This window comes from Ceratotherium simum, chromosome 18 (assembly GCF_057802395.1).
Source record: "Ceratotherium simum simum isolate JZ-2026a chromosome 18, ASM5780239v1, whole genome shotgun sequence".
Lineage (NCBI taxonomy): Eukaryota > Metazoa > Chordata > Mammalia > Perissodactyla > Rhinocerotidae > Ceratotherium > Ceratotherium simum.
The window spans coordinates 7,798,741-7,821,624 of record NC_141917.1 but is presented as its reverse complement, the minus strand read 5'-3'; the positions used below and the strand labels follow the sequence as shown (position 1 = coordinate 7,821,624).

The 22,884-nt window shown below is 43.2% G+C and overlaps 1 protein-coding gene across 3 annotated transcripts in view; it reads left to right on the top strand.

Moving 5' to 3' along the window:
- SEMA5A (semaphorin 5A) overlaps nucleotides 1-22,884 on the top strand; it is a 470,062-nt gene that overhangs the window by 294,413 nt on the left and 152,765 nt on the right. For all 3 annotated transcript variants that reach the window (XM_004440053.3, XM_087443115.1, XM_087443116.1), the window contains 3 exons: nucleotides 215-277; nucleotides 10,537-10,635; nucleotides 12,186-12,399. In XM_004440053.3, coding sequence (XP_004440110.1) covers nucleotides 215-277; nucleotides 10,537-10,635; nucleotides 12,186-12,399 — 376 coding nt within the window. The remainder of the gene's footprint in view (nucleotides 1-214; nucleotides 278-10,536; nucleotides 10,636-12,185; nucleotides 12,400-22,884) is intronic.

The window sequence follows — 22,884 nt, the reverse complement described above, 5'->3', positions numbered from 1 at the left end:
TAGGGGGTGAGTCCTTTAAAAGACTTCAGTTGTAAAGCTAAATATAAGGCCATATGACTGAATTTCATGTATTTGGTGTAAATTCTGTATTAGTATGAAAATGTTGGTGCCTTGGTGTGCCCATGCTTCCTAATCTAGTTATCGGTGTCTTCTTATTTTTTCCCTTTTATTCAGTCAGCTATAATAGTTGTTGTCATTTTGGTGTTTCCTACAGGCTGTGGAGTGGGAATGTGATGAAGCGACCAAGAAAGCCTGTTACAGCAAGGGCAAATCGCAGGTAAGGAGGACACGGTTCTGGATGGTCGTCATAAGGATGAGGGACTATACATAAAGCATTTTTGTTTGTTTGTTTGTTTGTTTTTGCTGAGGAAGATTTGCCCTGAGCTAACATCTACACCAACCTTCCTCTATTTTGTATGTGGGTTGCTACCACAGCATGGCCACTAACAAGTGGTGTAGGTCCATGCCTAGGAACCAAACCCTGGCCACTGAAGCAGAGTGCACCAAACTTAACCACTAGGCCATGGGGCTGGCCCCCATAAAGCGTTTTAATATGAAGGCTATCCCTGATTATGATGCCATGTAAACTGAAAAAACGCAAGATTCAAAACACACGTATAGCAAATTCTCAAGGTTTTAACATAAAACTAAGATTAACCACAACAATCAGTTTCCAAAAAGGATTCAGAACATAAGATCAGCTCTAATTTGCCCTCTCAATCATTGGACTAAGGTATGAAATGAATTGGTTATGACATCATTTAGAAAAATATGAGCCTAAATTTTAAAAATAGTATTTTAATTTTTCTAAATCATACCTTACAGTTAATCCCAGAAAGTAACTAGATGATAAATGAAATTATTATAGCAAAAATGACTTGAGATTGCTGTTTTACCTATCCTAACATAACTTTAAAATAAGCTCTCTTTCTCTCTCCATACGAAGATCTACATCCCCAAGTTCCTAAGGAAAGAGCATATTATAGCTAAGGTTAGAAATGCATTCCTTGAGCAACTCTGCACATGGCAGGCCTACTTTCACACAACTGGCTGGCTCTGCAAGAGGCATAATTCCTCCTTCTGAGGAAGTCTGTGTTTCTGAGAAAATTATACAGGGTCGTCTTGAAGAAATTCTTCTGTAGCTGGTACATAGGCCATTATGTCTCATTCTGCTGATGATTGTCTTACTTTTTGGAGCATGGTCCTGTCCAGTGTGAGTCACACTTTGGGTTACAGAAGAACGCAGATACTCGAAGAGCAGCAAAGAGGGCTCGCCGTACAAACTGTGGTCTCAGGACCAAGACCCCAGGGGAAAATAGCAAATGGAGAGAGTACTGGTAAAAGATCCTCATACCTTCTGTATTTGTAAAAGACTGTTAGGCACCTATTTTACCCAATTTCATTGTCTGTTTCTCTGTCTTTTAACTAAACAGTTTTGAGAGTCAGACACAGAGGCAGGTCCCAGCAACCTTAGTCATTTCCAAAAACTGAATAAAGAACTAAGAAGAAGGAAGAAGGGAAGGAAGAAAATGCAGTCTTAGCCAGGAAAACACTTGGAGACAGGAAAAAAAAAAGGCAGAAGTTGATGAAGGCTGTTTATTGAAATATATCTAACCTCAGAAAATGCCTCTGAGATAAATCATCAGAGACACAGGAAGATTTAAAGGTAGCACCAGGTTACAAAGAATCAGAATATCCTCTCTTAAAATATGCCCAAAATAAATAAATAGATACATCATAAGTTTATTTACCCCCCTAACCTTACTGAGTTTGTATAAATAAGTATAAAACTTATGAAAATGTGCTTTCTATATGGTTTTCTTTCGCCGCCTGCAATGTGTATGCATCTTGATGTGAGGATGTATCCTTGTACGTCTGCTCCTCACTCGCCAGCGCACAGGGACTTCTCTGAAGCAGGCGGCCTGCACTGAGGGAGGAGATGTGGGGAATCAGGTTTACCCGGGGGTGGGAGTGGATGAAGCGACTGTCTGCGAGCGAGAGTCACTGCTGGAAAGCATTGGCCTTTCTTCCCATGCCTGTAATGCCAACATTGTCCCCTTTGACTGGTGACATTGGCGCCTTCCAGGGTCCCTGGGCACTGCGGATGACCTCATTCCGCCACTCTGTCTTCCCCCTTTTGCTTTTCCTCTCCTTTCTCTCCTATTCCTTCTTGTCTTCATCTTCCTGCTGGTACTTTTGTTTTCCTTCTCCTCTTCTTTCTTTCGGGGTCTGTGTGTAGACCAATAAGCACTATTCAGTCTTGGGAAACCCAACAGCAAACTTTGTGGACCCCAACCAGCTACGGTGCCTGTCTCTGAACAAGTGTGCTTCTGTGAGGTGGCCATGCCCTCCTTCCCCTTCATGGGGCCTCATCTTAACTGCCCCCCCCCACCTACCCGTCACCCTCCTTCCTCACCCATCTCCCAGGACTTGGGGCCCTCTCCTCAGGGATTCCCGCCTGACCCTGTCCCACCCCCACATTGCATTAGTCTCCACTAGCCATTCACATTCTCCCTGTTGTGCTGCATTTTAGTTACCCAGCCCACTCCCCTGAATTAGGGGCAGGGCCAGAGAAACCAACGAGAAACCTCTCGTTGAGCCCAGGACACAGCCTGTGGTGGATGTTAACTACGCTCTGCCAATGAGCGAGCAAACACGTGAGGCCCCCACCTGGGCCACAGAGAGCTTTAATTTCTCGCCCTCACCACTCTGGATGTTTGGGGCCAGGTCATTCTTTGTTGTGGGGTCTCTCCTGTTCATGGTCGGATGTTTAGCAGCATCCCCGGCTTTACCTGCTGGATACCAAGTAGTTCCTCTCACCCAGTCATGACAACCAAAAATAAACCAAAAGTGTCTCCCAACACTGCCAGACATTGACCTGCTCGAGAATCCCTGCTTTGGTTCCCAAAATGGTAAATGTGTTGGCAACTTTTACATTGTCCATTTTGAATTTTGCTTTCCCTAAGAGTACTTTCATATTTTGCCTAGATCACACGTTTTTTTATTTATTTCACAGACTTTTAAAAAATTAACAATTAGCCCTCTTCCCCTCTATGGACTTCACTCTCCTGTGTATTAAAGGAAACCATTTGATTACTTATTCTAGCCAGGATTTCTGGTTCTAGGAGTCTATAAGTCAATAATTTTAAAAGAATCTGTGTGGGAACCTTTTACTAGTATTACTAGTATTACTACTTTGGGTGAAAATTTGCTTCTGCAGAATCAAAACTGGCCCATGTTTTGCCTTAAGCTGTGATCCTTCATTGTTTGGTGCTTAGAAATTAAGCGGTAACAACCCAAGAACACATAGGAAAGGCCATCTTTCATGCCCATAAGGTAATGTACCTGTGATTCACGGAAGGAACCAATTGTTACTACATTTAATTGAGTTCTCCTGATACACAGAAAGAAAATGAGTGAAACAAACATTGTCTAATAAAATCATACCTTTAAGTTCCACACGTTTCTGGTTTTAATGGGTTAAGAAAAATGGCAAATCTCAGTAATTATAAAGTGATTCAAACTGCATTTGTGGATGGGATTTTTTAAAGATGAATATGTTAAGACAGATGAAGACGAATATCAAGTGCCCATACTCTGAGAAAGAGAAATCACATGGTCTTTGAGGTTGTGTGATGTATATTGATAAACTCAACGTGGAGTTTTGAACAACCTGTGCTCGGCTGAAATAGAATTCAGTTTTGTAGCAGACCCACATGCAATGGAAGTCCATGTGCACAAAATGATGCCATGGGTTTACAAAGGCGTCAGCCTGGGCGTCACTCAGGGCTGCTCCATGGGCGGTGAGCGCAGAGGGACATCCAGGGCTCTTCATTCTCCTTTACTAGCTCTCTTTTCTTACTTAGCATCTCTATTGCTTTCTTAAAATGGCACCTGACACAGTAGCCATCGGGTGAGAGACCTGAGCCCAGCTCCTGGGACACAGAAAGGAAGACAATAAGGAAGCTCCTATAAACAGGAGCAGCCAGGCCTCGCACCACTTGCCCAAGGGCTAGACCTTGAATTAGAATTCAGACGACCCAAACTTCCCTGTTCGGATAGTTCAAGGGGCCAAATCAGAAAACATTTTCACAGAGTCAATTTGACTCAAATGTAACATCTATTTGGGGAGTGAAATTCAGACTTTTCTTAGTAGCCATGAGATTAGAAATGAGAATTCAACCATTTTATATTTCTGTTTGTGCGTTAGTATTAGGAAAACTTACACACAGAATTACAAAGTTCCCCTTCTCTCTGAAATAAAAAGAATAATGCAGAATGTGACATCTCAAAAATGAGAAAAATGCCAGCCATTTTGACTGAACTCATTTTTTTCCTACCCTAAGAAAAGTGGTCTGTGCTGCTTCAAATAATGTATTTTATTGCAGAGCCAAGTATGCGAGGCGTGGATGAGGGGGCGGGGCCTGCGGGGGTGGTGCTGCCTGTGCCCACTCTCTTCTCTGATGAGAACATTCCTCAAAGGGCTGCAGAGTAGGGGAGAAGAAAGGTGACACATTTCGCCCTGTTTCCCTGGAACTGGTGGGACCGACAGAGACATCATTTCCTGTATAGTCCATTAAAATTACAATTTAGGGAATCAGGGTCAAGAAAATGTAACCAAATCTTTGATTTGGGCCTGTTTAGGAGAGAAAGGATGTACCAAGACTGCGGATTCTTGGTGAGGTTTGAGTTCTATTTTATTTAAAATTTTCAACTCACCTTGGAAAAAGGGGGTGACTTTGCCTACAATGGCTTAAACATTCCATCTATGAAAAGGGGGAAAAATCTGTTTTTATGGATTCAAAACTTTTTATGATAAAATCTGTTGTATTTAGTTCTTTTTGAAATACCATTATAGAGATCAGCTTGTAGGACTATTTAAAAGTCTTTTGCACAAACATTATTTTAAACATAAATAGTCAATTCTCTTATGATCTAACAAGAGTTCCTTGTCTGTTGCGGTTATTATGTCTAAACCAAGCCCTTCCCACCATGACCTTTAGGAACTTGACAAAAGAAACACAACTGATTATTAAGGGAATGAAAGAGCTGCTTCATGCATATATTATACTTTATAATTTTCAAGAGTTTCTTGTTTGTGATCTCATTTCAGTATTTTTAACACCAAGTTCCTAGAATTATTTTGCTAGTTTGTGGGAGAGTTTTGATTAAACTCCAGGGCTCTGTGTATTGTTCCTCCCACTGGATACTGTGGTCCTGCTTCCCAAATTTTCAAATTCTGCTAGGGAACAGGTAAATGCCCCATGATTAAGAGAAGAAAAATGTGACACCATCCTGCCTGGGAACCCCATGGTGTAGGGGGTGACAGTTGACATTTTCACCCCAAGTGCCAATATTTGGAAAGCTATGAGTTAATCAGTGCATGCAGCACACTACAGACCTACCTTTATTCTATATAATTGTTTCAAAAATTGAATATTCTTTATATTAGATACTAACAACCTGTGTAGATTATGTACACCAAATTTTGGTGTTGTAAATTGAGATTTCAAAACAAGTTTCCCATGGAGTCAGCTCAGTTAAAAATAGTCATATTATGTAAATATATATAAAATATATTTTAATCTATTAATACACTATGTATTATATAACATATATTTTAATATATAGTCATACATGTTTGTATACATATCTATATACTTATATACATCCATATCTATATATTTATATGTACATATAGATATAATCGTATGTCTACATATTTATATACATATGCTTCTGTAATATGTATGCACATACATACATATGTAATACATATATATGCCTTATATATATGTCTTTTACATATATATGTATATATATTTACATCTTATTGGATGATAAGGTTTTTCAAGATCCACCTGGTAATCATGACTTTGGTTGGTGTACATTCAACAGAAAAGGAACATGCAATTACTATAAATTGTTCTTGGCACTTTGGATGCTCACACAGGTAATGCATTATTAAGAGAAAGACAGGCTTCTTTCAGTGGGAGTGCTATGGTTAGCATAAAGGCTGTCAGGCTCCTGGCTCTCCTCTCTCCCTGAAATTGATGGGTTGGGAGATGGGCTGGGTGTTGCTGAGGCATCTACCTTGTTTACAGACCGTCTTTCTACACAGTTACAGTCTTTCTTTAAGCAGAACATACCTGTTGGAAAAAAAAAATGATGAAATGCTATAAGGCAAAACCAGTTAAGTCATTAAGACAAAGGTCCTAAAATATGTTTTCTCTCCTGGGGCCAGGCCTTATGTCCTTGAGACCCAGTGGGCACTGGCTGGTCTCATCTAAAAGCTCTTTCAGTGAGTCAGCGAGTATGCATCTCAGCTATCAATTCAAATAGAAATTGCTTCAAAGTCAAGGCCAGGTTAACCCACCTGTGGGATCCCAGGCACACGTGGGTCATTTTAATGTTCAAGTGGTATTAAGGAAATGCAGATGGATGACTCTCATTATCAACAGCAGAGGCCATGTGGTGGCAGGCTGCTGGTGGCCTTGGAAATGAGCACTGTGACTTCTTGGAAAACCGGAATTCATTAAATCCCCTTAAACCATTTTCAAGGTACAGAAATGGGATAAAAGAAAAAATTTCTTAGTTGAGAAAAGGAAACTCATAGACATTCAGATAAGATAATAGAGAAACCTATAGCAGAACCTCCTAAAGGGACTTTGACATTAAAGCTGTATTTTAAAACAGGTGATCCAGGCAGGACTTCCAGCAAGTTCAGATGACCCATGGAAAGGCCGTGTCATTAGCAGAGACAGACCAAGCGACTTACCAGTAGATGTTCTATAGGAGAATTTGGGTTTTAGGATCACCATCATGAGGAAACTAATTATCACAAGGCCTCGCACTCAGGCCATTTTCTTTCATTCTTAATTTTGATTCTCTGATTCCTAAATTTATCTTCTGCTCAAAAGCTAAGTACATCCACTTCGTTCCATTTCTGTTTTGACGGTCTGTTTTGTTTGAACTTGCCCCAATGTCTCTTCAAAAAAATAAAAAGTTATTATTTTAAATATATTTATTTATTTAGATTCATATCCAGTCTGCTTCTAGGATCAGTTGAAGCAGTTTGTGAATTAAATGTGAGGGAACTTTTAAGGGAGTGAAACAGGAACGGTCTGAGATGAACTGAGCCAGACTGTTGGGCGCATGAGTTCAGCTCTTGACAGTTAAGAAGAAACACAAAAATACCACCGTGCCTCCAGAAGTTTCTCTTGTAGGACCCCATGAGTGAGTATGCCTCGTCCCAGCCTCATTGGTGACAATACAGAGCTGTTCCTCCTCCCCCTCCTCCATCCTCTTCCATCTGACCTTCCATGCTGGGCTCATCTAGAACATCACCCTCATCAGATCCCATTTATCATAGGCAGTTCTGGCTTCCACAGGGCTGGGTCCATCCTCCATCCTTTAAGAAAAGGACTGCACAGGCCTCCATGTCTGATTTCCTGTTTCCTGACATCTATCTCCTTCCTGCCCTACATACTCACTGAACTTGGGGAAGCTATTCAGTGACACATGGATATGTGACCCTTCTCAGACAGGAGAGCTCCCCACTGTTGTTGTCACGTGGTCCTGATTACTAGAACATGCTTTTTTAATTGTGTGTTCTAATTGAAATAATATTTTGCTCTCCCTCATTTACTTTTTTCCAAGACTTTAAAAAATTTACCAGTTGGACTTGCCCTGCCCCTCTGGCACACTTCTGCATCCTGGTCACACGGTCTCTAACCATCTTTCTAGGTCTTCATCAAGTTTGTGAGGGGGCTTCAGGAGTGTCAGTGACGTCCAGTCCTATTTACACTTTGTTTTTCTTTTGGGAGATTAAGATAAACACCACATTTGTTATCTGGATTCTTTTCCATCCCATAATTGCTTAGAGGTGCTTGCTTTCTCTTCTCCAGGTCTGTAGAACTCAGCCATGGGATCACATCTTTTCAGTTGGTGTGATTCTCTTGGAATACTTTACCCCTGACTGTGTGGTTCATGGTTATAGGACTGCCTCTAGTGCATTTCTGTTTGTGTCAATGTCCTGCTTTAAAGAAACAAACAAAAATGTTCTTTTACATCTTGACTCATTCTAGAAAGAGTGCTAAAAGAGCAACAGAAAACAAACAGAACCCCCACCTCTCTCCACTGTAATTTTCCATCTCATTCTTTATTATAGTGTCCTTGTTGGGTGAATTTTATCCATTAACTCCATCAAGCCCGCTCAGCCCTGTGTCTCCAAGATGTCTTTCTGGGTCCCCCAGACATGCTTATTTCTGTTTTCCTCCTCACCTTCACCCTGTCTTTGCAAACTCGGTGCCCTCTGCTCCCTGAGTGGTGGTTCTGCCTCGCCCCTCCTACACTCTCCCTGTGCTCCCTGAGCCTGGGAAGGGATAACGAGGTGGTTCTTTGAAGTCTTGTTTTGTTCTTTCTCTTTAGAACTGTCCTGCCCTTTCCCCAGTTATAAAACCAAAACAGAACAGAACAAAACGAGCCTCCCCACCTGGGGTACCTTTCTCAGTTACCTAATTTACTGTGCACTGTTTATACTCATTTCTTAATTCTTCTGACAGCTAACTTAGATCTTTCATTCTGGGTTTTTTTTTTTTCCCTCAGTTAAAGTCTGTTCAGATTAGCAGCCAATGATAATTTGTTACTACTATTGCTAGTATTAGGAGACTAGTATTAGGAGAATTACCTACCCTTGATATTTCACCTTACTTTTAAAGATTTTATTTATTTATTTTTCCCCCAAAGCCCCAGCAGATAGTTGTCTGTCATAGCTGCACATCCCTCTAGTTGCCGCATGTGGGACGCGGCCTCAGCATGGCCAGAGGAGCGGTGCGTCGGTGCGCACCCGGGATCCAAACCCGGGCCGCCGGCAGCACAGTGCGCGCACTCAACCGCCAAGCCACGGGGCCGGCCCTCACCTTACTTTTAGAAAGCAAATTCAAATACCTGAACTCTTTTCATCTTCACAGCCAGGCCGTGAGCAGACTGAGTTATAGCAAATCAACATTTCATGGAGACTGGGCTCCATTGGGTTGAAGGGAGCATTGCTGAGCCATTAAGTCCACATCTTCCTGAGCTGGGGCGATGTGTGATTCAAACCATCGTTCATCATGCAGCTTCTGCTGTGTCCAGTTGGGTGGTCAGTTACCAGTTTCTGTTGATTTGCTGGATTTTGGCTTTGCCCTTTTGCACCTCCCGCCTGGTCCAGGCAGTAAATCACAAGAGACTGAATTATGGAAGTGGTTTCCTACCTGTCTCCCAAGCTGCAGTCTCCCTCTTTCCAGTTTAGCTTCCACACTAATTCCTTCAACAGCAAACAACAGATCGAGTCAAAACTTCATGCAATAGAAACATATAATGGGTCCCTTCACATTTAAAGTAAAATGCAAACTCACTAGCCTGGCACCCCGGCCTGTACCTGGCTCCCCAGTTTATGTGTGACCCCTTCTGTACACAATGAAACCACCATGCTTTCTCCAGCCAGTGCCTTGGCACAGTCCATTCCCCTTGCCTGGAATATCTTTTCCCACCTTTGCTCAGTAAATCCTACAAGTGTCAGGTGGCACCTCCTCCAGGAAGCCACACTAAATCCTACTTTTCCTTTGAGACTTATCTTCGGTGTCACCTCCTCTGGGAAGCCTCTTCCCTTTCCCTCCCCTCTGGAGTTAGTAATATGCTGTTCTTCTGTGCTTCCTTATTATGGCATGTGCACAACTTCACAGTAATTGTTAAGACCTGTATTTTAATTTTCTGCTAAGTGCCTAGATTATGACTTCTAGCACTATGCCTACCCAAGAGTATTTCATCAGTAAATGCTTGCTGAGTGAATGAAGAGCTTTCTAGCTCAGAGTCTATGCACTGCCATGACCATGCCCCAGATTTCCTATGAATGCTTTGCAATCACAAAAAATATTCAACTTGGGTCATCCCTCAGCAGGGGGTTTCATCCCACGTGTTCCTGACATCTTTTCTTCATTAGTTATATTTTTACTTGTCCATCAATGATCAAAAACGTTTATAGATTCTTACTGTGTACATAATGCAGTTTAAGAACTTCACATAAATCTTGTTCCAATTTGTATACAGAGTTTCATACCTGACCCTCGCCTTTGGAGAAGCATTCGTGCCGGTTTTGTCCCAGGGGAGTTTTCTAACACTCTGTTTCATGAGCAGCCTCTAATCTTTTCCTTTTATTTATTTCCCTAATACATGTCAAAGGCAATTTAGGGTTTCCACTGTTATCGGATAGAATTCAAAATGAAACCATCTTCATCAAAAGACATGTGCTTTGAGATTATAATTGAACATATATTTATCTTAATAAATATTTTCTATTAAGCAAGTGTGCAGGTAGAGCAAGTCAGATTATTTAACAGTTTTGCTGTTGTTAGTTTTTGATCAATATCTGAGAGGTTTCTTTTTTTTTTATGTGGTCAGTTAACATTTAATTTATTAGCCAGAGAAAATGTATTCATATTCACCATCCGTCTTGTGCACAGGTCTTGTTAACTTGTTTCTTGTGATTTTTTTCAGGAGGAATGTCAGAACTACGTCCGGGTGCTTCTGGTGGGCGGTGACCGGTTATTTACCTGTGGGACCAACGCCTTTACGCCTGTCTGCACCAACCGGACGGTAGGGCTTCATGTTGAGCCTAGACAGAATTTAATACCTGGAAATACAAACATTCTATTAAAACCCCAATGTTAAATGTATTTCTATTCTCCAAGGAGCTGCTTTTTAATTCAAAAAAGATCTTTTGTTAAATTAATTAAATATTTGATGTATTGATTTATTCCTAATCACAACTGTCAATTATAATAACTATAGCTTTTATAATTAAATTTAAATATGTTTCTAAACTATTTCTGCCAGCTTTTTCCTCATCAGTGACCCTTAACATTAATCTTCAACATATTCTTTTTTCTTATTCTTCTTTATTTTAAGTATTAAAATGTCCTAAAATCACAAGCCAAATAAAGAAAATATAACTTACAAATTGGGTGAGAAGCGTGTCAAAAAATTAAAGCAAACAAGCAAACAAATGGAACCCTAGGCAAAGTAAAGTTATAACCGAGCCTCTTTTTCTTTTAGCCTGTGAGGATGGATGGAGGAATTTTCAGCATCCATGTCTTATACATAGAACAGCAGGGTTTTCAGAGCACACGAGTAATCTTCCTAATTCAGGATATTAATTTGATCTTCCTCAGGGAACATAATGAAGAAATATCATTATGTTAATTTCCTGGTTACACAACTTCATTATTTTCAAGTTAACATTCACTTATTGGAAATAAAGGGAGGAGGATGAGGATAAGAAGGGATGCTCACAGAGAGGTCTCCAGGTGCCAAGCCCTGTTCTCAGCGCTTTCTGTCGACTCAGTCATTAATCCTCACATCTACCCCATGTGGTGGTTATCCTTTGGGTTTTCATTTTATAAAATTGCCTGAAGCAGAAAGAGTGTAAGTGACTTACCTGAGGCTAAAAGTCTACTGGTAGAGCAGGAGGTGTATCTGAGTCCTTCTGCCTAATCTCTCTGCTCTATTATCTCTCAGGTAAGAGTGGAAAGGCAAATGGAGACAAGATCTTTCCCTGCTACCCAAAGAGCTTTTCTCTTTCAGTGGTTGGTTGGGAATCCAGCATTTGAGAAGCTAGACTCACACCAGATGCCTGCAAGACACCCAGTTGTCTCTCTGAAAACAAAAAATAGAGTCTTGGAAATTTGGGCTACATGTCCTTACCCCTGAACACAATTTCATATTATACATAATACTTCGATTCACCTGTGTTGATAAAATTGCACATCATTCTTTATTGCAGTTTTAGTTTCTATAAATATAGAAGTTAGTTTCTTTGTTAAAGTGGAAAAATGTGCACTGCCCCTGCATTATAAATGGAAGCCATAGACAATAGTCTTACCTCATATTTTGTTGAATATTCAATAGCGTGGGGTTCAGTCACTTGGAAGGGATGATGAGAGAGAGAGATTGATTCATGGATTCTCTAACCATGACCACAGCACACTGTCTTCATCAAAGTCGGAGTGTGAAAGTTTGTCTTATCCTGAGCCCCAGAGAGTTTATAGAACACACTTCATTTGCAGTTCAGGTAGACTAATCTATTAACACTATTAATGGGCTTTCATGGGGGTTAATTGGTTTCTCTCTCTTGTCTTTACTCGTAGTTGAGCAACCTGACTGAGATCCATGATCAGATCAGCGGCATGGCCCGCTGTCCCTACAGTCCCCAGCACAATTCCACGGCTCTCCTCACGGCCGGCGGGGAGCTCTACGCTGCTACCGCCATGGATTTCCCGGGACGCGATCCCGCCATCTACCGGAGTCTGGGCATCCTACCGCCTCTCCGCACTGCGCAGTACAACTCCAAATGGCTCAATGGTGAGTCTCACAGTCACTTCCACTCTCCCATCTCATTCGTCGGTGATGCTTGGTTGCTTGGTGCTCAAAAGCAAACTGTCATGGGTTCTAAAGAGAAGCAATTTCTTCATTTTCTAGAGAAACCAAAATGTAACTTGTTTTGTACTTCAGTGTGGAAGGGCATCGTCTGGCTCTTTGCTGATAGGAAGAGAAGTGATATTCCTAACACTGGAGACCATGATAACAGGGCCAGTGTTGATATGAGCATTCAGCAAACTGAAGCTGTTTTTTTAATATTATTGTTTGAAGTTTAGATTGATATTGTGTCAAAGATATCTGTAGGCTCATATGCATTCTTTCATAACTTCTTTATTATATATCTAAAAAGGGAAATTACTAGCATTTCATGAAATTTTCAGACACCGTGTAAAAGAATGCGTTGGCTACAGGTAGCTCCAAATAGCTTGAGCACTTAAAAAAAAAATGTTTCAAGGCATATAACTAGAAGGTTGGGGTAGGCGTTTTCAGAGTTGTTTACGTCAATGGCTCAAGAGTTCATAAAGACCCAAGTCCTGGCACTGCTCTCTCTGCCGTCCACAGTCTGTCTGGTTGGTCTCAGGCCGGCCCTGCTCGTGGATACAGAATCACTGCTGCAATTTCAGGTACTGCACCCAGATATGACAACATCTGATGGAAGAAGAACCACACTCCTTTTTTGAAGAATTTAGAAACCCCTAGAAGACTTCCTTTCAATCCCGGGCTAGAATTTGGTTGCTTGCTCGCTAAGCAATCAGAAGGTGGTGCCAAGCGCTTGAATTGAGATGGGCTAGGTACAATGCTCTGAGATGTGCCAGCTGAAATCCAGCCTCTGTATATGTGTATGTTCATGTGTGAATGTGGTTACACACACACACTCACAAACACCATGAGATGGATAGATATGTGCACCATATGTAATCCGTTCCCTCAAGCGTTTATTTGATAATTTGTAGCAAGATGAAGTCTTGAAATTGCCATTATAGTATTTACCATTTTGAGCTCTCAAGTTCTACAAAGATTTACTGGCCTTTTGCCAAGTACAAGCTAGTTATGTAGACCAGAGTTTCTCAACCTCAGCACTGTTGATGTTTTGGGCCAGATAACTCTTTGTTGGAGGGTGGTGGTTTGTCCTGGTTGTCATAGGATGGTTAGTAGCATCCCTGGCCTATACCGACTGGGTGCAATAGCACCGTCCCCCACCCCAGTTGTGACAACAAAAAAGTTTTCCAGAAATTGCCCAATATCCCCTGGGGAAAAATATGCCTCTAGTTGAGAACCGCTGGTTTAGACCTATTAGTTATGTGTGTGTATGTGTATGTGTATATACACACACAAGTATTTTGTCAAATAATATAGTCAAACCAACTATCACAGTTTGCCTTTAAAAGACTCCCTTGTAGAAAAGTAAATGCCCTCATCAAGTCCCTCCAGTAGGTTGAATGACTCTGTATGCTTCCGAAGGGCAGCATGAATAGTTTTCCAAAACCCAAGAAGTAACTAGGTTCGCTCCATTAACGTTATTTCTGTTGAACTGGTTTCAACGAACCCATCGACTCTCTGTGGAAGGTCTCGTTTGCGCCCTGAAGCTTTCATCTGTGTAGCTGAAAGTTCTTCTATCTATTCATTTGTTGACTTTTACTGGCCAAAGTTTCCAGTTAAAAATCAAAATTACTTCTTCCCCAACCAAAGGCATTGCAATTAGAGTTTGCTGAAAGTAAAGTAAAAAGTAATTAGGAGCACAATCTCTTCCTTTTCCCAAAAGTGATACCTTAAGAATATCCTGGAAAAATAATTCAGGTCTTAGCAGGAGTTATAAACACTGGCTGTTTCTTTACATGTGACTCAGATACCCACTGGCTCATCAGATGGTCAGATTCTGTTAACCCTCTGGGTGGAATCCTTTTCATTTGAGAGCCAGGGGATGTGATAAGGACAGTGGAAGAGCTAACCCAGGGCTTACCCAGTCATGGTAGGCACGCCATCATTATTAGTTGAACAAAGAAAGTAATGTTTGAGATTCCTAAAATGTGCTGCAGTTTACATATATCATCCAACAACTGCAGACATTGGCAATAATTCCAAAGGAAACGTGGTGGAGCTGCCACTCAGCCTACAGTGCCAGCATCACTCCCATGGCACCGAATGGCCCTGCGTCTCTCAGAGAGCAACTCTCCCACCCCGTCCTGGCCTGTACCAGGAAGGCCCTCACTCCTAGGGCAGAGAGCTCAGAGCCCTGACTGAGGGTTCCAAGTTCTTGCAGGCTAAGTGTTGATTCCCTCTCCTGTGTCCTGTTGGGATACTTCTTTCTTCTATTGAACCCTGAGATGTCATTTCTACTCCTGGTTGTCCCTGGTTTTCTGCTCTGATTGATCCTCCATCCAGGACAGATCCTAGCCTCTGACCCCCACTTAGCTCTGCTTCTGTCCCCCTGCTGAGCTTGGATGCGGGGACATTTATTGTCACTGACCTAGTTGGAATCCACACGTTACATCCATCTACCCCCTTTGACCGGATGCCCTTGTCTCAGTTCTTTCTGCTGTGTCTGGAGTAATTTTCTTTCTTTACTTGAGGTTGTTGCTATATGTGTTATCCCTTCTTTGTTGCCATAGCCTTAAATTTCTTCCTCTCTAATGATGGCTGCCATCTTTTTATAAAAATGCTCAGATCTCCTTCTTTTTAAATGAGACATAAACAAATAAAGAATCCCAACAAGCTAAAAACAAACACCCTTAGTTCTACAGTGTCCAAGAAGGGTCCTATTTCCTGTTGTGACTTTAGGGACCCATTACATGATGCTCTTGTATTCTTCTCTTGACTTTTCAACTGACTGAGAATCAAGGGACAAGAGTCAACCAATTGAGATCAGAAAGTTGGATTTCTCCTCGATAGAGCCTAGTGGGTGCATTGGAAAACCCAGAGCTGGTGTGTTAAGAATACACAGATTATGACCTGCTGAACGAGGAGGCACAAGCCACCCATATGGAGTTGGCAGGTAGCTCGCTTAGCGTCTGAGCTCCCATTTTGGGGAAGTGAAAACCTTGGGGCCTTTTGATTGAAGGTGCAGTTTCAATACACACACGTAAAGGAAGTAATGACACAAGATTCATTATTACTACAGATCCCAGAAGTGAGAGGGCACAGTGAGCTGGGGGAAGGGCAGACCTCGGTCCCAGGTCGTGACCAAGGAGGAGATAAAAAGCAGGGTAGCGAGCACCTATTACTTATAAGGTGGTTGGGGTGGAGGTCACTAACTTTTTGTGGGCTCAACTCTAAGTGGTTTTTTTAAAAGGTACCCTGGGAGAAGCAAATTGGAAACTAGTAGTGGGAATCCTAAGCTTGGGTCCTTATCTAAAGGTCTAGACTCTGGGTGTGAGCGGGGTTGTCATACTGTAAAATGTCTAGGCAGCCACTCAGAATGGCTGTTTTCTCATCACAGTGGGGAACAGGAAGGAGGCTTCATGCAATGAGCTGGTGAGGGGTCCGTCTTCCTGTTCCCTCTCATCTGTGTTTGTTCAACGGTTCCTCAGTTCTTGTCTGAAATGCTGCCCTAGCCTCTCGGACCCTTCTCTACAACCTAGCTGGGGTCATCTTTCAACACTGTAAACCAGATCATGTGAGTGCCAGGCTTAAACATACTTTAATGCTTTTCTGGGAAAAGAAAATGTCTGCTTCCTTCCGTGACTCGTGCAAGCTCTGCATGGCTGGCTCTGGGACCTCTGGGACTGCACCTCCCCCACTCTCCCCAGCCATTCCTCACTCAGCCAAGCTGCGCCCCATCATTCTCCCGGGCCCCGCGTCCTCTCCGGCTCTGGATTGTTGCCCAGGCTGTTCCCTCAACCTGAGACATTTTTCCTCAGGGAGCTGCCTCCTCAGTCCCCAGGTCACAGCCCCAATATCTCCCCCTTGGAGAAGCCTTCCCTGGTCGCCCTGTCTAAGGAGCCTCTTGTGTTACTCCATCCATCACCCTTCCATTTCCTTCCTAGCAGGAATCCCTGTTTGTCCTCACCTTACTGATTATGTATTTGGTTATTGAGTCTTGCCTTTCTCTCTAGAAAGCTGGTTCCACATCAGATTGTACTGGTCTCATCCTCTCCTGGGTATCCGTAGTGTCTGGCCAGTGCTCAACAAATATTTAATGAGTGAAAGTGAAAAAATAAATACATAAGAAGGAATGAATGGACGGTGTCCCTATCTATCCCAGGCACCTTTGTTATCTATGAGGAGACTGATTTTTCTACAATACAAATCTGATCATATTCTTCTTCAAGTCTTTAAAAAGCCGCCAATTGTGTACAAAGGTGTGACAACCACAGATGTATACAGAAGCCAGTCAGTAAATGTAAATGAAACAAAGAGGGCATGTGTACTTTTGGGGGTGGTGGGGACTGTGGCAAACAGCAGCGTCCAGGCACTCACTAAAGGGCAGGGTGGCCACTGAATTTTTGCCACGTCATGCCACAGGCAGTGCTGGGCCAGGGTGGCCAGCTCATATGATTTTTTTAAAGAAGTCAGAAATCTGGATTTTCTTATGAAATCTCTGCTTTTATAATGCTGACAATTAACTATACTTAAAGACTGTAGAACCAGCACACTGGGACAAAACTCTCTATTCTAAGGGCTAGATTCAGCCATGGCCACCAGTTTTCAGGATAAGCCTGAACTCCTTTGCCATCCTTATCAGTTGCTTCATGATCTGACCCCATCTTTTATCCTCCCTCCCCATCCCCATCCTTTCCTCCCTCCCTCTGTGTCTTCTGCCTAGAATCCTCCCACTCCCCTTACACACACACTTCATTTTCCTGGCTAATTTCCTCACATCCTTCAAGAGTCCTGTGCTCTACCCAGAAGCCCTCCTTGATCTCTCCAAGTCCTTCCTCCTCAAGGAATCCACAGACTGTGTGCTTCTCTCCCTTACCTTTTCTCCCTTCATTCCCTCATTTGTATTTTGTCTCCTCACTATGTTGTTGGCCCAGATAGAGATTGTGCTCTATCTGGTTTTTAATGCATGGTATGAGGCTCACAGGTGGAGGGTGGAGGCTTTGGTGGCAGAAAGACTTAAGGGTGAATGAAGCTCAGCCCTTCAGGATGCTGATTTGTCTCCCAATTCTTGGTTTCCTCATCTGCAAACTGAAGATAACTAGCCATCTGACCTGGCTGTTGTGAGGATAAGATGAGACAATGGATATGTGTTGGACGTTGATGGATATTAGTCTCATAATGATGGATATCAGTGTCTGGCACACAGCATGTACTCAACAGATAAAGGTAATTCCTGTGAACTCCCCAAAGTCTGATAGGCTATTTGATGTGTAGTAGGCAGTGAATAGAGGTTTGTTGACTGAGTGGATGGGGGAATATTTTGGGCCATGGTCCTGAATTACTGACTCCTACCAGCCTCCTCTTTCCTGACACTACAAGCCTTTCCTGCTGTGCCACCTGCCTCTCCTCCGAGGCTGGCCTCTCCTGACCTTCCTGTCCTGCTGCTGCCCCTCCAGGTCCTTCAGGCACATTCAGGGCCTGCCCATCAATGCCCAATCCATGGTCCCTCCAGCCATTGGCAGGGCTCAGGGCCGCTGAGAGGCTCTCACTCAGCTAACAGCTGCTCACATATTATGATAAACAGAACTCACATCTTTGTTTTGGACATTTTCCATTTTTTCCTAACGTTTTTGTGTTGAGGAAATAGAATTGTCTCAGCAGGAGAGGTCTGGAGGATAGCAGCTACTAACCGTGGTCAGCAAAATTTTTGCATTTGATTCACTGCTTGTGATTAAATTCTGTGTAGGACAATTTGCCTCTACATGGAGGTAGCCCCTTCTCATAATTCTGTTAGTTAACATATAGGGCAAACTCATGAAGTGACCAGCACAGCAGTCACTAATATTTCTTGTACCTGTACCAGCCCTGTGCTAGGCGTCTCCCTACCCAAACCTCCAGCTGGCCACCAAGCATGTCCACTTCATCAAGCCATGCCTTCAGTGACATTTTGAACAATGTCTGTGTTTGTTTTCTAGGGTTTCCAGAACAAAGTACCACAAACTGAGTGGCTTAAAATAACAGAAATTTATCATCTCAGACTTTGGGAAGCCAGAAGTCCAAAATCAAGGTGTCAGCAGAGCCATGCTCCCTCTGAAGGCTCTAGGGGAGGACCCTTCCTTGCCCCTTCCCACCCTGGTAGCCCCAGGCATTCCTTGGTTTGTGGCAGCGTCACTCCAGTCTTTGCCTCTGTGTTTACGTGGCCACCTCCCTGTGTGTCTCTATGTCCTTGCATGGCCATCTTCATATGAGAACACGTCATATTGCATTAGGGGCCTACCTTACTCCAGTATGACCTCATCTCAATTAATTATATCTACGATGTGAAAACCCCTATTTCCAAATAAGGTCACATTTGCAGGTAGTGGGGGTTTGGACTTCAACATATATTTTGCGGGGATACAATTCAATCCACAACTGTGCTCTAACCTAAAAATGCTCAAATGTTGAAATCTTACACTGCAGCATCTTATTTTCTCATGACAATCTTAATCTTCTTTCCTGTGCTGCCGGTACGTGCTCTGCCCACTCCTCAGTCGCCCCGTCTCAGCCATCTCATCCTCAGTCTTCGCAGGCAGCATTGCCTTCTTGCTTCCAGTGAGAATCAGAAGTCATCAGGCAGAGATGGCGTGATGGTCAGTTCTCTGCCCAAGGCAGAGCGGGTTTGTGCCTGTTCCTCCTTCTGCTCTCCAGAGCTCTGAGGTGGATAATCCATTCACTTAAACTGCTGCTCTCTCCAGTGGGCATCCCTCCGCTGCCCCCTGTTCCTGGGGAAGGAGCGCCTCTCTCCTGGGCACCATTCCGAAGTGGATCTTCTCTCATGGATCATTCTGTCTGAATTACTCCCTCAGAGGACTGCAGTGAAGGCCTGGCAGAAATGAGTGCTCTGACACTCCAGGCTAAGAGAAAGGCACAAAGGATGCTGTTCAGGACTTCAGGACATACAGACAGAGCACAGCAAGCTGTGGCTCTTTGGCAACCCCATCTTTGCAGGACCCCAACACTTCAGGGCTCATCTTCAGGCAAATGATGGCATTGGCCTGTCCAGGGTGACATCCTGCCAGGACACAGGGACCCCTGAGTAAGGACCTACCAAGCTTATAATCTTCCCACCACACCTCTCAGAAACCCAGCATAAATACCTGATGTGGTTCTAAAAACCTGCCTTGAGCAAGCGTAGTCCCTTGAATCTAACACATACCAGAGTTCCAGGTACAATTTCTTATTACACCATCACTACCAGATGTACACCAACAGATGGGTGTCCTACCTGCACTGCTGCACCTATGCAACAAGACCCAGGCAGTGGGACATGCCATCAGCTGTGAGCAAGGGCTGGCATGGAGAGGGAGGGAGAGCAGGGCTGGCATGGCTGTGGACGCCTTCCTGGGTTACCTGCTTTCTCTTCCCAGGCCATGTGATCTGGCTCCGCCTGCTTTTTCAGCCCTGACTCCTGCGGCTTTCCCCATGTGCACTCCTGGCGGCCTTTAAGAAGTGTGCAGTTCCCTGCGCGCATCGTGCCTTCCTCCTCATGTTTCTTTGCACATGCTGTTTGGCTGATGTTTGCCTCCTGCCTAATTCTGACTCCTCTTTCCTTTGGTTGAAGTTTCCATTTCCCCCAGACTCAGTTGGAGGAACTGAGGACTGTGGGGACTCTTTTATCCCTTCTTGGCATTGTGCATGATTGTGCTTACGCCCACTGTACTGAAGCTCTTGGTCCTTCTCCTGCTCAAAACCCACCAGGGTCTCCATTTCACCGGCAGAGAAAGCCAAAGCGCCACCCACCAGTCTCCCACTACCTCCGAGTCCTCACTCCTTCTAGCAACACACTTGCTCCCTCTGCCTTAGCCTCTGCATGCTGCGCGGGGCCACTGGCTCTTCCCTCTCTCCCAGAGATCAGCAGATTTTTTCTGTAAAGGGTCAGAGAATAAATATTTTAGGCTCTGCAGTCCATGTGGTCTCCATCACGGCTTTTCAATTCTGCCATGGTAGTGTGAAAGCAGCCATCGCCAGTGCTTACATGAACGTGTGTGGCTGTGTGCTCATAAACCTTTATTTACAGCCAATGGGAAGGATTTGGCCTTCGGGCTGTAGTTTGCTGGCCCTTGTTCTATCTGGAAAACTCTTAGCCCTAGGTAATCCACCTGGCCAACTGGTTTAGCTCCTTCCGTTCTTGGCTCAAATGCCGCTTCTCAGTGGGACCTCACTCTGACCCCCTTATTTGAAATTATGTCCTCCCCCACCTAGTCCTCTTGACCCTCCTACCACGTTCAGTTTTTGTCCTTAGCTGTTATGCTCTTCTAGGACTTGTCTCCTTTCCTCCACTAGAAAGAAAGTTCCCCAATAGCCAGGCTTATGTGTTTTGTTCGCTGATGTGTCCCACGTGCTTTCAACAGTGCTGGGCTCGTAGTGAGCACCCAATACATGTTTTTTGAATAAATGAGTTAATAGATAAGTAGTTTACTTTGTTTTCCCCACGAGTGTGTGAATTGCTTGAGGGCAGGGATTATGTGTGAGCAATCTTTGTGTGCTCAGTACCTCACATAGTGCCTGAAACACAGTTGAGATTCCATCCATATTTATTGAATGAGTAAGAGATAAGCACATTTCATAAATCACAGAAATATGAACCATGTTGTTAAAGGGACCATGTCATAGTAGGTGTAACCCAGAATTTAAAAAAAATTGATTTGTACATTTGAAACTGATTCAGTTCCAAACATCTAAAAAAAAATCTTCCTTTTGCTGTCTCATTCAGACCCCCATTTTCAACTATTATTTATTCACTCAATTATCAAGGGCACTGTGATCAATTGGATAATATTCTGGAGGAATCTGAAATGTTGAGTGGTGTGTTTGGTAATGAATATGTGTCTCAAAATCAGATTTTTCCCCTGTGCCAAAGTCACTCTTAAAACAAATTTATGTGTTTAGAGAAATATCTTAACAGCTCTAATGTATTAAAATACATGTTAATAACTCTTATTAAATGGTTACTGTAAGGCAGGATAATAAATGTTTAATTGTCGATGCTTAAAATAGAGAAGCTGTAAAACGCCTTCAAGAAACCAATAATCAAATTGGGAAAACAGTAAACCCATGAAAAGCAGAAAAATGACATTTCCAAATTAATGTGGTGCAAATTGAGTTTGTGGGTCCTGAGGGAACTGTATGCTGACACATAGAACAAAACCTCAGTAGGCACGTGGAAAAAGCTAATTCGTAAGCGAGCCTTAACAACGGCATGGACATCTACGTGGAGGTGATCTCATTAACATTCAGCGAGCTGCGTGTTTTCCTTCTCTGGAGAAAACGTTTGCCTGTCTGCTGGGTCATCCTGATGAACTCCACAGCTTGCTCCATTCTCTCAGATTCCAGCCATGACCTCACGTGGAGGCAAACGCACTTGAAATCCACAAGCATTCTCATTTTAACAGTATCATTTTTTTTGTGAGCTCTCATGTTTCTAGTTAAGAAAACTCTTTTTGTAACAATCTCAAATTCTCCTGTTTGAAACACTTTAATGATATTATACAAGCAATAAATGTACTCTTTGCGGTCTTTAAAATACAATGATTAACCTCCTAATGATTACACATAATTTACTTGGAGGGAGAAAATCCCTCTGTGCTTAACTCAAGGAGGAACTGTTTCTGCTTCTCCTGAAGACAGGTGCTTTGTGGAGCTTGCTGCTTCTCGCTGGAAGCAGATGCTGCCTCTTGGGGATCCAGGCACGGCCAGGCTGGGGTGACTCTACTGGGCTCCGTCCTGGGGATGGTGGGAGCCGTTTTGGCAGAGTCTACACAGCGTAGTCCCTGAAGGTGTGAATCGTCTGCACTAGATGCTCCCTGGAGGGATGACATTTGCTAAGGCAGGACATTCATAAAGGGAAGCAGAGTTCACAGAACAAGCAAAATGAAGACAAACAGGGTCTGGGAATGGAGTGTATTTGTGTGGGGAAACTAAAGTATTTGTCAAGGAAAAGAAGCTCGGTAAAACCAGAACAAAAGTCCAGATTGCATAGTCAGCAGCCTAGTTTTGTATGTTACCAAACAAGCATCTGGGAAGATGCTTACAAAGGGGTGCCATTGTGAGCAGTGGGCTCTCTTCAGTACCGCAGCTGCGGGGCTGAAGCCTGACATCTAATTCATGAAGTTTCAACTTGCTACGGTGGTGAGACCTGGACTTAGAGCCTGTGGCATAGGACGATGAGCTGCACTTCTCTACTTTTCAGGCTTGATCAAGCCTATCAGAGGGCACTGGGCAGATTGTCTATCTTGTGTGAGATGAATATGTTTTGGAAATTGTGTTGCAAACCAAATCTGATTATCTTCATAGGGTCAGAAATTATTTTAAATAATGGCCACCCTGAGTACCATCTGCCTGTCTGTGTACCTATTGGAGTCTCTGTTACCCCCAGTTACTACTCCA